This window comes from Peromyscus californicus, unplaced genomic scaffold, assembly GCF_007827085.1.
Source record: "Peromyscus californicus insignis strain IS unplaced genomic scaffold, ASM782708v3 Scaffold_6__1_contigs__length_162567912, whole genome shotgun sequence".
Taxonomy (NCBI): Eukaryota; Metazoa; Chordata; class Mammalia; order Rodentia; family Cricetidae; genus Peromyscus; species Peromyscus californicus.
Genome location: NW_026294584.1, coordinates 106,366,204 through 106,379,729, shown reverse-complemented (window position 1 = coordinate 106,379,729; position 13,526 = coordinate 106,366,204). Strand labels below are relative to the sequence as shown.

Here is a 13,526-nt window from a genome sequence, read left to right as displayed (position 1 = left end):
CTAAGCAGTGACTGATGGTAACTGAGAGAGATAACTGGTGGGAACTGGGGGTGGGGGGAGAGAGACTGGTAGGAACTGGGGAGATAACTAGTGGGAATTGGAGAGGTGACTGTGGGAACTAGTAGCATTGACAGGTGGGAACTGGAAAAGGGAGGTGGCTGATGGGAACTAGAGAGGTGGATGTTGGCAGCTGGAAACAGTGACCAGTGGGGTGACTTGCATTTTGGTGGCCAGCAAAAGCCTCACTGAGGAGCCAGGGTCAGTCATGCCAGCCTCCCTAGAAAACCAAGTACCAAAAAAGAGTGTCCTGCTGGGGTAGGCCAGACCTGTGCAGGAGATGAATAGCCCTGAGATCCTGGAGGGTGGTGCATTCCTAGACAGAGCCACATTCCTGAGGAGGGCTCGGCAGAGGTGATCCACCCCAGCAAGCAGGAAGTCCTGATCATGTTGGGAAGCTCAGATAGCTTCAGTGTGGCTCCCAGCTGGGGGTCATGGACAGAAACGGTGATGTTCAACATAGAGATGCTGTGGAGCATGTCCCACACTTTGGTGATGGGTGCCCTATGGCATGGGCTGAGCGGGAGCCAGAGGTCATGTCCAACCTCTCTCCTCTCAAAACCATTACTGTTCTCCAGGCCCTCTGTGCCACTGTGAGGGTCTGGGGCAGGTCCAGCAGGCAGACTCTGATAGTATCTACTTGGCATTATGTATGAGTCAAGGAATTTTCTGGAACCAAGTTTCTCCCCAGGCCTTCCCAAACCTGAGCACCCCACCCTGAGGAGTTCTGGGCTCTGGGCAGCACCTGGTACATTGTTGGCACTTCCTGGAGGACTTGTCAGAAAGAGATGGATGTCTTTCCCTCCGGCGGTGCGGAAAAACCTTCCTGCTGCTTTAGACAGGTTTGGGGCGCTGCTGGGAGACAGAGAAGGATCTCAGCTGCAGCCCCACCCACTGGGTGCAGGAAGCCCCTCTGTAGAGCTAACTGCTAGTTACACACACTCCAAGACAGGTAACTTACCCTTCACAGGAGCCCCTTCCCAGCAGGGGGGAGTTGGGAGAGAAGGCTAGCCTCTCACAGAGCAGTGCTCTGCTGCCCAGGAAGACACCTCCTCCCAGGGTCCAAGTCCTGCCCTTCAGTTACACAGCCTTCCTGCTTACCCTATCCCAGACAGGGATGCAGAGCCTGTGGGCCACACTCAAGGACCCTGGACACTGCTTTCTCTAGGCTGAGCTGCACTGAACCCCTCTGTATTATACCTGATTCTCCTTTCTTTTGACAGACAGGACTCCATTCTGTAGCAATTCTCCTAACCCAGCTTCCCAAGTGCTGGTGTTCCAGGTGTGCACTCACTACCAGGCTTGGCTGCTCTTCTTCCTTGCTAGAAATCAAAGGCTGACCATCCTCTCTGTGTGTGCATTAGGCATCCATCAACACGGCCTCAGACAGCTGGCTTTTTAGCAGTCTTGCGGTCATTGAAGCATTCAGTCTTTCTCAGTCTCTCCCATTCTGTGCTTTTGCGACCAATTTTAATATAAAGATCTTGAGTGTTTGCCTCTCTTCTGGCTGCATTTACTCATCATGTGTTAGTCTGCAGAAGGAACAGAATTCTTCCTGGGACTCCACATGACCCCCATTAGGCATGCCAGGTGATGGGAGCCAGGGTCCAGTTGCACCAACCCCTGCCCCCCTGCCCCGAAGAGGTCCTTCATCCTGACCACTGGCCCAGCCTGAATGTGCTTCCTGTATTCTGTACCCACACTCTTCCTCAAGCCCAGCTTCTGGCCTCCTGACTCGGTGCACAGATTCTCCACTCCCCAGGCCCTGTGGCTGGTTCACTCACAATCACTGTGCATTTTGCCTCTTCTCTCCTCCCGTGGCTGCTGCCCGCATGAGAGCTCCATCATCTCTGGCCTGGGCACAGAGCACAGTGTTTCTCCGAGATGCTCCCCTGCCACTGTCCCTTCCAACCTAGTGATCTTGGGACTGTCTACATGGTGATCCAGATGCTCCCCTGCCCTGAAGAGTCAACTGTGCCAGCTCCTCAGCTCTGTCACTTGAGCCTCTACCCCCTACCACAGGGCCTCCTTCCCATTCCTCCCAGGGGCTGCATCCCACCCACACAGGCACAGGCAAAGCTGTTCTTGTCAGTCCTTCTTATTCCCTGGGTCCTGCCCGCTCTCGCCTTCCTGAAGCCCACCCCCACCCCTTCTTCAAGTGTTCCTTGCTATTCCTTCAGCCCATACTGCTACACATTTCTGTGAGTTCCATGGCTACCTTGGCTCTGGAACCATAAGCTCAAAGACAGAAGAGACTGCGCCTCAGAGCAGGCAGGGCCAGTGTCCCATGTCACCAGGCCTCCCACAGTCTGTCCCGCCCCTGCTTGTAGCAGAGGCAATACCAGCAGCACACGTGTCCTTTGCAATACGAACAAGTGAATGACAGAATGCACCTGAGCCCAAACAGCCCCCCATTCTCCTTGCAAGCAGAAGTCAGCACTTTGGCTATCCCAGGCCGGTTGTCGTGGATTGGTGACGGTCCCGGTTGGGGTTCTCAGGGAGAGGGGGTTGAGAGGAGGATTCGGACCTGAACTCTGTAGGAGACAGGTAGACACTAAGCCTTGAGGAGATTTTTGGAGTGGTTCCGCCCGTCTGTGTCACTGCCAAAGTTGGAATGGCCAGGTACTTGCCCCTCTGGCTCTAAGTGCCCTGAGATGGGCCACTAGGGTAGAGCTCCTCTGTATCCCAAAGAGCTTGGTCTTAGCGGAGAACACGATATGTGGATGGCTCAACACTGCTCAGGAGACGGTGTCAGGGACTGACAGGTGGGAGGAGCCTACCTTGATAATCAGGGGAAGCTTCCTGGAGGAGGTAGATTCTTTCTGGCATATGAGCTGTATCAGAATGGAACTGCTCAAACCGGTTTCTTAATCCATAGAATGAAATCAGTCTAAAAGGGTGCCCACTGCCTGGGACTGGAGGCCTGATGGAATTCAGACAAGATGTCCCTACTTTTGATAGTAGGGGCACAAGCTCCCATGGGGTCCAATGGAATCTGGCAAGGGCAGTAACTCCTCAGCATCTTCCAAGGGCCAACCCGCTGAGGCTAGACCCAGATGTGTATTGATGCCCTCCTGGGTTTCCCTTTGGCTGTGTGAAGTGTTGGTATGAATGGCAGATCCTAGCATGCCTATCCACCCTCCTTTAACCTGAGTCCCTGAGGTGTGACCTGCTAAGTAGTTCAAATGTCCTTCTGGTGAACTCCCTTTGGGCATTTTCTGAGTACCTGCTGGGGGCTAGCCCTGGGAAGGTGCTGGAGAGGGGTCCCTACAGGGATTTTGACCTGAAGCACGGGAGGGAGCTGGGAATCCTGGAAGCTCAGAAGCCAGGATCCAGCCTGGCCTCCAGAGGTGGGAGCTTGAATGAAAGGGAGTGACCTGCACATGTTTTCTTTGCTGCTGTGGGTGCCTTAGGGAGGCAGCTGGCTGCCCGATGGGTGACCAGTCCTGGCCAGGGCAGTTGTGACTATGCTGAATACAGTGAGATCTCTGAGACTTGCAGAGTGCAGAGTTAGCAGAGCTGGGCTGGATGTCACCTGATTAAGGGCCCATTCAAGGTCACCACAGCCCCAGGCCAGCAGTGACTGCAGAGGAGGAGGAGGAGAGGCCTAATGGGAGAGGCAGGTTGCAGGATACAGGGGTGGCCACTATACCCCTAGAGCTTTGGAGTCCAGTCTTCAGCTCATGGACCCACTGTCATGGGTCCCGGGCAGTGTCTAAGCCATGGCTGCTCCAAGACACCATAGACAGCTGTGCCAACTTTGGGCCAGCACCTAGACCAGCCCAGCTGAAGCAGAACTTTGTCCTCACTCCGTGTTGATAGATGCCTCTGGTTTGGCAAGGAATCTGAAAAGCCCATCTTCTAAACTGAATCCTCCTGTGTTGTAAACACAGTTCAAAACTGATCTCAGACCAAAGAGAATCAACGTGCATTTGGACTGAGCTGGGCTGGTGTCACCAGACTGGGAGAGCAGAGCATAAAGAGGTTGAGAGTAAACAGGACACACGCCCCCAGGGAGACCACTGCATCAAGGCTGTGGAGACAGAGGGACCCGGTTCCAGACCCAAGTTGCCTGTACCAAAGGCAGAGAGGGCCTGGAGGGTGGGCTGGGCCTGCCCTTGGCCGTGAGCCACAGTGATAAGTTCTGTGCTTTTCCCTGTCGGCCCTGCAGATCCTGGAGGAGAACATGAAGCTGGAGTGTAAGTGCCACGGCGTGTCGGGCTCCTGTACCACTAAGACGTGCTGGACCACGCTGCCACAGTTCCGGGAGCTGGGCTACGTGCTCAAAGACAAATACAACGAGGCCGTCCACGTGGAACCGGTGCGTGCCAGCCGGAACAAGCGGCCCACCTTCCTGAAGATCAAGAAGCCCCTGTCCTACCGTAAGCCCATGGACACTGACCTGGTGTACATTGAGAAGTCACCCAATTACTGTGAAGAGGACCCAGTGACAGGCAGCGTGGGTACGCAGGGCCGTGCCTGTAATAAGACAGCCCCTCAGGCTAGCGGCTGTGACCTCATGTGCTGCGGCCGTGGCTACAACACACACCAGTATGCCCGAGTGTGGCAGTGCAACTGCAAATTCCACTGGTGCTGCTACGTCAAGTGCAACACGTGCAGTGAGCGTACCGAGATGTACACGTGCAAGTGAACGGAGGTCACAGGTCGGATCGCAGGCAGGCAGGACGCAATCTCCCTGTCGGCCGGCCGCTGCCTGGATGCTCACAGGGAACCACAGAAGCACTGACCTTGTCTTTTCTGCTGAGGGGGGAGGGGTATTCTGGGTTTCCTGCAGACTCCTGTGGGAAGAATCTCTCAGAGGCCTCGCCCATTCTGTTCCACACGGATGCCGCTCGGCCGCCCTCCCCCAGACACCGCCCAGGCCCCTCCACAGCTGGAACAAAGTTTTCTGCGGCAGGCACTCTGGAGCCTCGGGCCTCGTCATAGCAATATTTAACAATTTATTCTGATAAGAAATAATATTAATTTATTTAATTAAAGAGAATTCTTCCACTTCGTCGGGATCCGTTTTCTGCAATCAAAGTGGACTGCTTGAGGTCCTGGTGGGATGACTTTGTCGCTAGGCCTGGGAGCTGTGAACAACTGTACATAATTATTCTTTATGCAGATGTTTCTACTAGTTGATTTTGCAAGTACCCTTCTGCAGCACTAGATGTTAAGTACAAAGAGAAGATGGTCTTTATACACATATAGATATATATGCACACACGTTTGTATTTTTTGTTTTGTTTTGTTTTTGCTGTTTGCTGCTACCTATCCAGACTCTAAGCTGGTCCAGATCTGGAGTAGTTCTTCTCCAGGACATGCCCCCATCGTTTTGCCCTCCACAATTCAAACCTCACTGTTAGAAAAGTCCCACTGGGAACAGTATGTATCAGGGGACAGGAATCATAAACCCCCGGCAGTTTCCATCTCTGGAAAGTGAACCACTGGATAAGAGGATTTCTAAGAGACTATTTTTCTATGGATATTTTATTTATATGGAGTCTACCTGTGATGCCCCATGGCCCGTGCTTCTTCTTAACACTGGTACTCACTCAGGGGCAGGAGGGCAAGGCCAGGTGTGTGGGCAGGTCCCCTGGAGACCCTCACACAGCTGGGTTCTGGAGTTCCATTTGCCAAGGGGGCCATAGTCGTTCCCAGATGCCTGGGCTGGGGTATGATCTGTGTTAAATGAGAGGGACTCATCCCCCAGCCTTAGCTTGCTAAACTCAGTTCTTGGAATGGGGTCACTGGGCGATAATCTTAGGAGGCAACCTCAGAATGAGCTACAGTGGTGGATGAGTCAGTGTCTTGAACATTTTGTGGTCATCAGTAGGACCTGGCACTCATCATCAGGCAAAGGCCAGCTCAGGGGTGTTGATACCTCACCAGCACAGCCCAGCCAGCCTGTGTGCCTACAGGTGAGGTGTAGTCCTCAGAGAAGGGGTCAGGAAGGAGGGGGAAGAAGGGAGCCAAGAATCCTCGGCCCAGTGAAAGTGGCGGGTGTGGCCCCTCTGCAGCAGACCCAGCTGCACCCGAGTCTCCCAACCAGGAAACCCTCAAGAAAGCTGGGGGTATTTCCATGTGTGTCACATGCATTTCCACCTGTGTGCATGCATGCACATTTACACACTCCTATGCCAGCTCTTTGAAGTACCTCCAGAGTGCTCACATGTGGATGTGCTTGCATGTATCTCCATGTGCCTGGGAGATCAGATCATGTGTATGGAGCTGTATGCCTGAGCATCTGTGGTCCCAGGGGGTATTGCTGGGTGTCCATGTCTGTGGGTGGGGTGCGAAGTAGACAGCAGGGAACTATTTTGATTGTGTTGAGCCACAAAGAGACTGCAACTCTGAACTCTATCTCCACAGCTGCTGGTGAAACTCAAATGCCTGTGAGACCACAGCCCTGTGACCTGTGTGCTGGGAGCCCCTCAGTGCCTAGGTCATATCCAGTTCCCCACCTGGGTTACAGCATGAAAATAAACATGGCTGGATGGCTGATTTCTTTCCTTGAATGTCTTTTTAATTTTATCGTTTTATTTGGGTGTTTGGATGGATGAACATGTAACTGGAAAGATGGAGTGGATGAATGGATAAATAGATGAGTGGGTGGATAGATAGATGGATGGGAATATGGATAGGCAGACTGATGGACATATAGACAGCAAGAATTTCCTGGGTTCAAAACTGGCTGTGTGTTCTACAGCAGCCCACTTAACCTCTCTGTGCCCATCTCTCTCTACTGGTCAAGCAGAAGCTGCAACAGGATGGCAGTGACCCAGTGAACTAACACATGGTGCAGGCTGGAAAGGGGAGGCTTATGGAGCAGGGATCTGTGAGACTGCTGCTGGGTCCCCAGTGCCCAGTGCCTGCTTAGGATAATAAGCATTTGGTAACTAGGAATGAATGCCTGGTGGGACCTAGAGGGCTTGTGAGGGCACCAGAGGTGAGGACCTGGAAGACAGGAGGTTGGCTTGTTTTGAGGGTTGCAGCATACTGGAACTGGCTGGTGCCTATGGATACAGCCACAGACACAGCTTCTCCACTGACAGGCAGCACTGGTTACCACAGCAACGCTCCTGGACACAGAAGAATGAACTGAAGACAGTAGGCGAGCTCAGTAGCCACCCCAGCTTAGCAAGACAGCAAAGAAAGACTCAGCAACGCATGCGCACATACAGTCACACAAGACACTGACCGAAAGGGAGAGGACAGACACACAAGAGCCATGTGACTTCAGGCAGGCCTTCACAAGCAACCACAACACACACACACACACACACACACACACACACACACACACACACACACACACGTGTGCACATACACACTGACCACCTCAGCCATACTTGGGTGTCAGCCAAGGCAACAGAGACCCGGAACCCCAGCATTCTGGGGGCTAAGGCAGGAAGATGAGTTCCTCTCTCTGAAAGCAGCGTGGGTAGTGCCATATTCTTAAGGTACAAGATGCACACACACCGAGGCACAGACCACAGACAGGGCTTGGGGAAAGCTGCGAACCTGTCTTTAGGAGCCATGCCTTGGCCTTTCCTGTCCCCCTGTGGTCCCTGGTACTTGCTCAGAAGCAGGCGCTCGGTGCCCATGCATGTGTGCATGGTTGAGTGAGTGTTCTCATGTGAGGTTAGAGCCAGTCCTACCTGCGTCAGGATGCCACACCCGGACAGGAGGCACTCGGCTGAAGGGCCAAGAGCTTCTGAAGCTTGGTGTTTGTTTCACAGAGCAGTGTGCTCTGCAGAGCCCCGGCTCACAGCCTAAGCGTCTGGGCTCCAATCACAGGCCTTCCCTTTCTTGGTCTGGGAAGGTTGGTGTTTGAGTCACCCCTCCTCTACTGTGACAGAAGAGCTAAGAGAGTGACTCAAAAGGAGGAAGGCGCCACCAGGACTTAGGGGTTGGCCTCTCTGCTTTAGGCCTACGGTGAGGCAATGTGTCACCGTGGGAGCATGTGGTGGGGGCAGGTGGTGGAGTACATGGTGAAGTATGTGGGTGGAGCACATGGTGGGAACACGGAATGGGAGCACATGGTGGGAACACGGGATGGGAGCACATGGCGGGAACATGGGATGGGAGCACATGGTGGGAACATGGGATGGGATCACATGGTGGGAACATGGGATGGAGCACATGGTGGGAACATGGGATAGAGCACATGGTGGGAACACGGAATGGGAGCACATGGTGGGAACACGGAATGGGAGCACATTGTGGGAACATGGGATGGAGCACATGGTGGGAACATGGGATAGAGCACATGGTGGGAACATGGGATGGAGCACATGGTGGGAACATGGGATGGGAGCACATGGCGGGAACATGGGATAGAGTACATGGTGGGAACACACAGTGGAGTGTGTCATGGAGTGTGTGGTGGTGGGAACACATGGTGGGTAAAGCACCCACTGCACTGGCTTCCATTTACACGAAGGGATTTAATGGTTTTCAGACTCCTCCCAGTGGTCAGAGGCTCTCAGAGGGTGTGGCCCGGCTTAGCATCTCTAGAACCTTGCTTAGGTTACCTGAGCTGCTTGGCTCAACTTGACTCAATGCTCATCTCACTCTCCATTCTTCTAGGCAGGTACCCTTCCATGCCAGCTCACTGCCCGCCCCCACATAATACCTCAATTTCTACCCAGTTCCATCTGTCTCCCTGGCCCTTCCCAAGCTGACTGGCAGATTGTATGTGCTTGTTGACTAGCTTTTAGAGACGGGGAAGTCTCTAAACACCCAGATGGGACCCCAGAAGAGAGCAGAGACCATGTGCCACTTCCCAGCCCTTCCTAGAAGAAAGTCCGAGGCAGTTAACTCTGGTCCATCCTGGCATTTCTGAGATTCACCTCATTGCTTTCCAGAGCCCTACTGGCTGCTCACAAGCAACAGAGAAGATACAGGTTGTACAGGCAGAGGGTCAAAGAACACTGTGCTTGGGCTTTTCCACACCAGATCTACTTCCTATGGGCCCTAGTACCCTTTCCCTGTGCAGCTGGGAGATGGTTCAGCAGGAGCATCTCCCACAAGGAATGCTGGGTAGGAGCAGACACCTGTCATACCCATGCCTGGATGAGAAGAAGTGAGCATTTAACTCTTCCCATCAGCCACCTTGGATAGAGGGCTGCCAGGTGGCAGAAACCTGCCTGGGTCTGCAGGGTCCTGGGAGGCCCCTCACTCTGCCCCTCACTGAGTGCTGAAATGTAAGGAGCCAATGGTACCAAGCCACAAAGGGCCAAGCTTTAGCTACCCAAGCAACTTTGATGTCCAACTATAACAGAGACACAATCATTTCATTAGCCGTGAGGAAGGAAGGAGCAGAGGTGGCTGGTACTGAGCCTTCTCAGGCAAGGAAGGGACAACAGGGGAGGTTACACCAGCTTCCCTTCCTGTGCTCTCAGGGGTGCAGGGGAGCAGAAATTCTTTGTACTTGTTAATGGCAGGTGCTCCCTGGTTTAAAAATGCACAGAAGTGTCTAAAGCAAGAGATGACGATACACACAATTCCTCAGAGACTCTGATGCCCAGAGATGGTGACTGCTGCCGGACTTGACAGTGGGGACTAGAAACCTATCCATGCTGCAGACGACGTGAATGAACTCGGGCTGCTCTCTACTCACCTTGGCAAGCACAAGTCACAGCACCTTATTCTCCTGTCATACTGTGACTTGTGGAACATTCCTTTACACTTTGTGAACATGTGTCACTATGACTGGTAAAGAAGCTAACTGGCCTATAGCTAGGCAGGATAAGGTTAGGCAGGAAAACCAGACTAAGAGAATGCTGTGAAGAGGAAGGAGACTCGGAGAGAAGGAAGATTAACATGCCATGCTGAAAGAAGGTACCACCATGTGGGTTAATTTAAGTTGTAAGAGCTAGATAGTAACATGACTAAGCTATTGGCCAAGCATTTATAATTAATAATAGGTCTCTGTGTGGTTATTCGGGAGGAGCTGCCAGGACACAGAGAAACTGTCTACAGTGGCTTATGCTGTGAAGATAACCAGTTGGTTTTAGTAGGCTCTACATGACCTCTGGGGAGAGTCATCTGCCTATCCACCATCAGAGGCAATGCCCACATATTGTCTTTCTGTGAAAGCATGTAGTTTGGCACAGTGCTATGACCAGATCTTAGAAGTGGGGCTTCCAAGTCAAATGATGCTAGACCTTTGTGCTTATTCCCCACCAACACTCTGGGGAAGCCAGCCAGAGCAGGGGACATAATCCTGCAGGGCCCTTGGAGAGTGAGCTTGCCTCTGTTGGAGGTTGTAGACACCATCCACCAAGGTTCCACAGATAGGTTCCTCTTTCCAGTTCTGGATTGATCACATGACCTTTTTGCCTGTCCCCACTAGCAGATCTTGTTTTCATACAAGGCTTCTGAGCTCCAGCCTTCATGAGTTGCCTTCACAGATATTAACTGAAGTGCCCGATTAATTAGCAAGCCGATGGATGGCCCCACCCTGCCCAGGGACTCCAATACAATGCACAGCAGAAACACACTTTTGAGAAGCGGCGCCACTGTTTGCCACCAGAAATCAGAGGCAGAGGTGCTAATGTGTGCAAGTAAGCAGGAAGGCAGAGAAGCATGGAGAGATCAGAAGGTGGAGGGCAACTGGAACCAGCTGCAGGGGATAGTTCCAGTCAGGACCCAGCTGCATCACCACCCTGGGGCAGCAAGGTGACAAGCCTGGAGCTGAAAGCCACTGGAAAATGAGCGCACAGATGGAGGGCACTGGACGCGGGTCTCTTCTGATACGGACTTGCACGAGAGGTGGGGTTTGTTGCAAGCACCTATAACACAGGTAAGACTCAATCGTCTGGTGCTGGTCTCACACCTCTGCTCTGAGATGCTCAGCAGGGGTGCTGGCAGGTGAGGCAGCTTCAGGATCAGGCTGTACCTTTGGGGAAAATGGACTGGGGTCAGCATGTTCTGTGCCTCCATTTCCACAGTGGTACACGGGGCTAGCACAGTGGTCTTGAGTGTATGTCACTCAAGGAACAGCATTGCATAGACTCTCAAAAGGGGGCCTGGTGTGCACACCATGAGCCACGACACATGCTGGTTTTGCTGGCTCTGTCCTTGGCTTCAGCACTGGTGAGTCCAAGAGCAGATTTTGGGATTGAGGCGTCCCCGATTCTTCTTTGGGTCTGGATGCAGCGCCACCCAGGGCTCCAGGGCTCAGGGCCACCAGGTGGCCAACCCTCCGCAGCAGGCAACCCCTAGAAAGCAAAGCAAACACACCGAGGGCAGGAAGCTCCCGGGTTGCAGGAAAGCAAACAGGCTGCTTCCTCCTGCTGCCTGCTGCTGTCGCCAACCTTTCCCAGGGCCCATCCTTGGGAGACCTCCTCAGGCGGCTGGCCTGTGTTTGGACAGCTTGTTGGAGAGTGTGGGTGGAGAAAGGGGAGAGGCAGATCCAGGCCCATGCCTGCTGAGACCCTGTCTTGTGCCCGAGCCTCCCAGCTGCTCCTCAGGGCACTGCTGGGAACCACTCCCCCACCCTCCCGCCTGACCTATGCCCCTCCCTGGGCCATAGGCCTTGCTGTCATGGGGCAGATCTGTGTGTGGTGTTAGGAAAGGGCCATAGAAACGAAAATCACTCATAACCAGTGTTGGCAAAGTGCTTCCAGGAGGCCCCGCACAATTCTCCGTGCCATCTGCAGACTACCTAACTACCTAAGAAGTTCCCCCGGGGTCTCTTGGTGACCCTGGGAGGCTGAATCTTTTCTTTTAGTGCTGGAGATGAAACCCAGGGCCACGAACATGTTAGGCTTATGTTAGCCTTCTGCCATGAAACTGCACCCCAGCTCCATAAACCCCAATTTTCAGATAAGTAAAAAGAAGCAAAGAGGATCGAGGCCACTTGCCCAAGGTTATCCAGTTAGCAAAAGAAGTTTTCATCCAGTGCCCAAACCAGTGATTCTAGCCTCTTTGCTAATGTATACGTTTCCTCTTGCTGCTGAAACAAACTCACTAAAGCAGTGACTTGGTCCAACACACACCTGCTTGCCTGGTGGTCAGAAGTCTGTAATCAGACTCCCCATGCCGGAGTCTGGGTGAGGTCAGGGCTGGCTCTTTCCAGAGGCTCTGAGAAGACCCACCCTTTCCTGCCTTGTCTGGCTCCCAGAGGCCACCTGTACCCCTTGACGGGTGGTCCTTCCCTCCAGCTACAGAGCACATCCCTCCAACCTCTGACTCTGGCCTCTTGGGTCCCTCGGCAAGGACCCTTGTGATGAGCCGGCTCACATGACCAATCCAGGACAGCTGACTTGTTTTCTTCTGTATATACATACATATTTTTATGTGTCTATACATCCTAGGAACTGCAAATGAGAGAAAGCATGCTCTGTTTTTCTGAGACTGGCTTAGTTGGCACGCTGTGATTAACCCTATTTGCATCCGTGTTCCTGCAAATGACATAATTCTGTTCTCCTCTAGGATAAAAAGGAACTGCATTGTGTGTCTGTGCTCATGTTTTCTCTGTTCCTTTGCTGTTGGCTGCATGGCCAAGGCTGCAGTGAGGATGACTGCACAGCGTCTCTGAGGGCTTGGAGGCCTTCGGGTGAGGACTCACGAGGGCATACCTGTGACACAGGGTAGACCATACTGACCGCTGTACTGACTGAACTGGTTACGCTCCAACCAGCAGTGAATAGGCCTCCCTTTGCCCACATCTTCACCAGCATTTGTTGTTTTCTTCCTGATTGACACTGTTGTATGTTCTCTATTCACGTAGCCAAAGACCCTTCGCCACTTAAAAAAGGACAATCGCAGGCAGCAGTGGTCAGGACACCGACATACCAGCTCTTAACCCAGTGTGTGAGCGCATGTCCAGCCACTGAACACCCTGGTTCACCATTCTGAGCTCATACCTTGAAGACCTGGGTTGGTTCTTGGCCGACTTTGCACACTTCCAGGTGGAGAGAGAGGAGCCTCCCTGACCCTGTGGGGGTTTGTACTCCTTCCTGGGCCCTACATGTGGCCTCACTCAGAGACCCAGGACTGACGTGCCATGTACTGTGTGCCTCAGTACTGTCTCCAGCAGAGGGAAAAGCCTCACCTCCCTCCAGCATTGATTCACAGTCACACCTTGTACAGGTGCTTGCAAAGCTCAGGTGGCAGAAGCAGAGTGTGGCTGTCATCGTCCGTTCGTCGTCCGTCCGTCGTCCACCCCCCCCCCCACAATGAACACTGCAGCCAGAGCACATTGCAGATGCTTCACAGCTAATCCCCACCAGGCTCCCAAGAACTTTCTGAGGTGACACCTCACAGCCATAGCCACGACTGCTTTATGGTTTGGAAGAGGGTTGAGTGAGACCCCCAAGATTCATATGTTGGAGGCTTGGTCCTTCTTGTGGTGGGTAGAGGGATGAAATGTTGAGGGAAGAGGTCAGGTCACTGGGGGGAGGTGGGCAGGTCACGGGGGGGGGCATTAGCAGGTCACTGGGGGAGGTGGGCAG

General features: G+C 53.2%; 1 protein-coding gene and 1 long non-coding RNA gene across 2 annotated transcripts in view; one reads left to right on the top strand and one right to left on the bottom strand.

Moving 5' to 3' along the window:
• Wnt7a (Wnt family member 7A) overlaps positions 1 to 6,564 on the top strand; it is a 49,256-nt gene extending 42,692 nt beyond the window's left edge. Inside the window, exon 4 of the mRNA XM_052719887.1 lies at positions 4,229 to 6,564. Within this exon, the coding sequence (XP_052575847.1) occupies positions 4,229 to 4,708 (480 nt within the window). The 3' untranslated portion in view covers positions 4,709 to 6,564. The remainder of the gene's footprint in view (positions 1 to 4,228) is intronic.
• The window catches only part of LOC128098592 (uncharacterized), a 115,117-nt gene that overhangs the window by 24,633 nt on the left and 76,958 nt on the right, over positions 1 to 13,526 (bottom strand). The window lies entirely within an intron of this gene.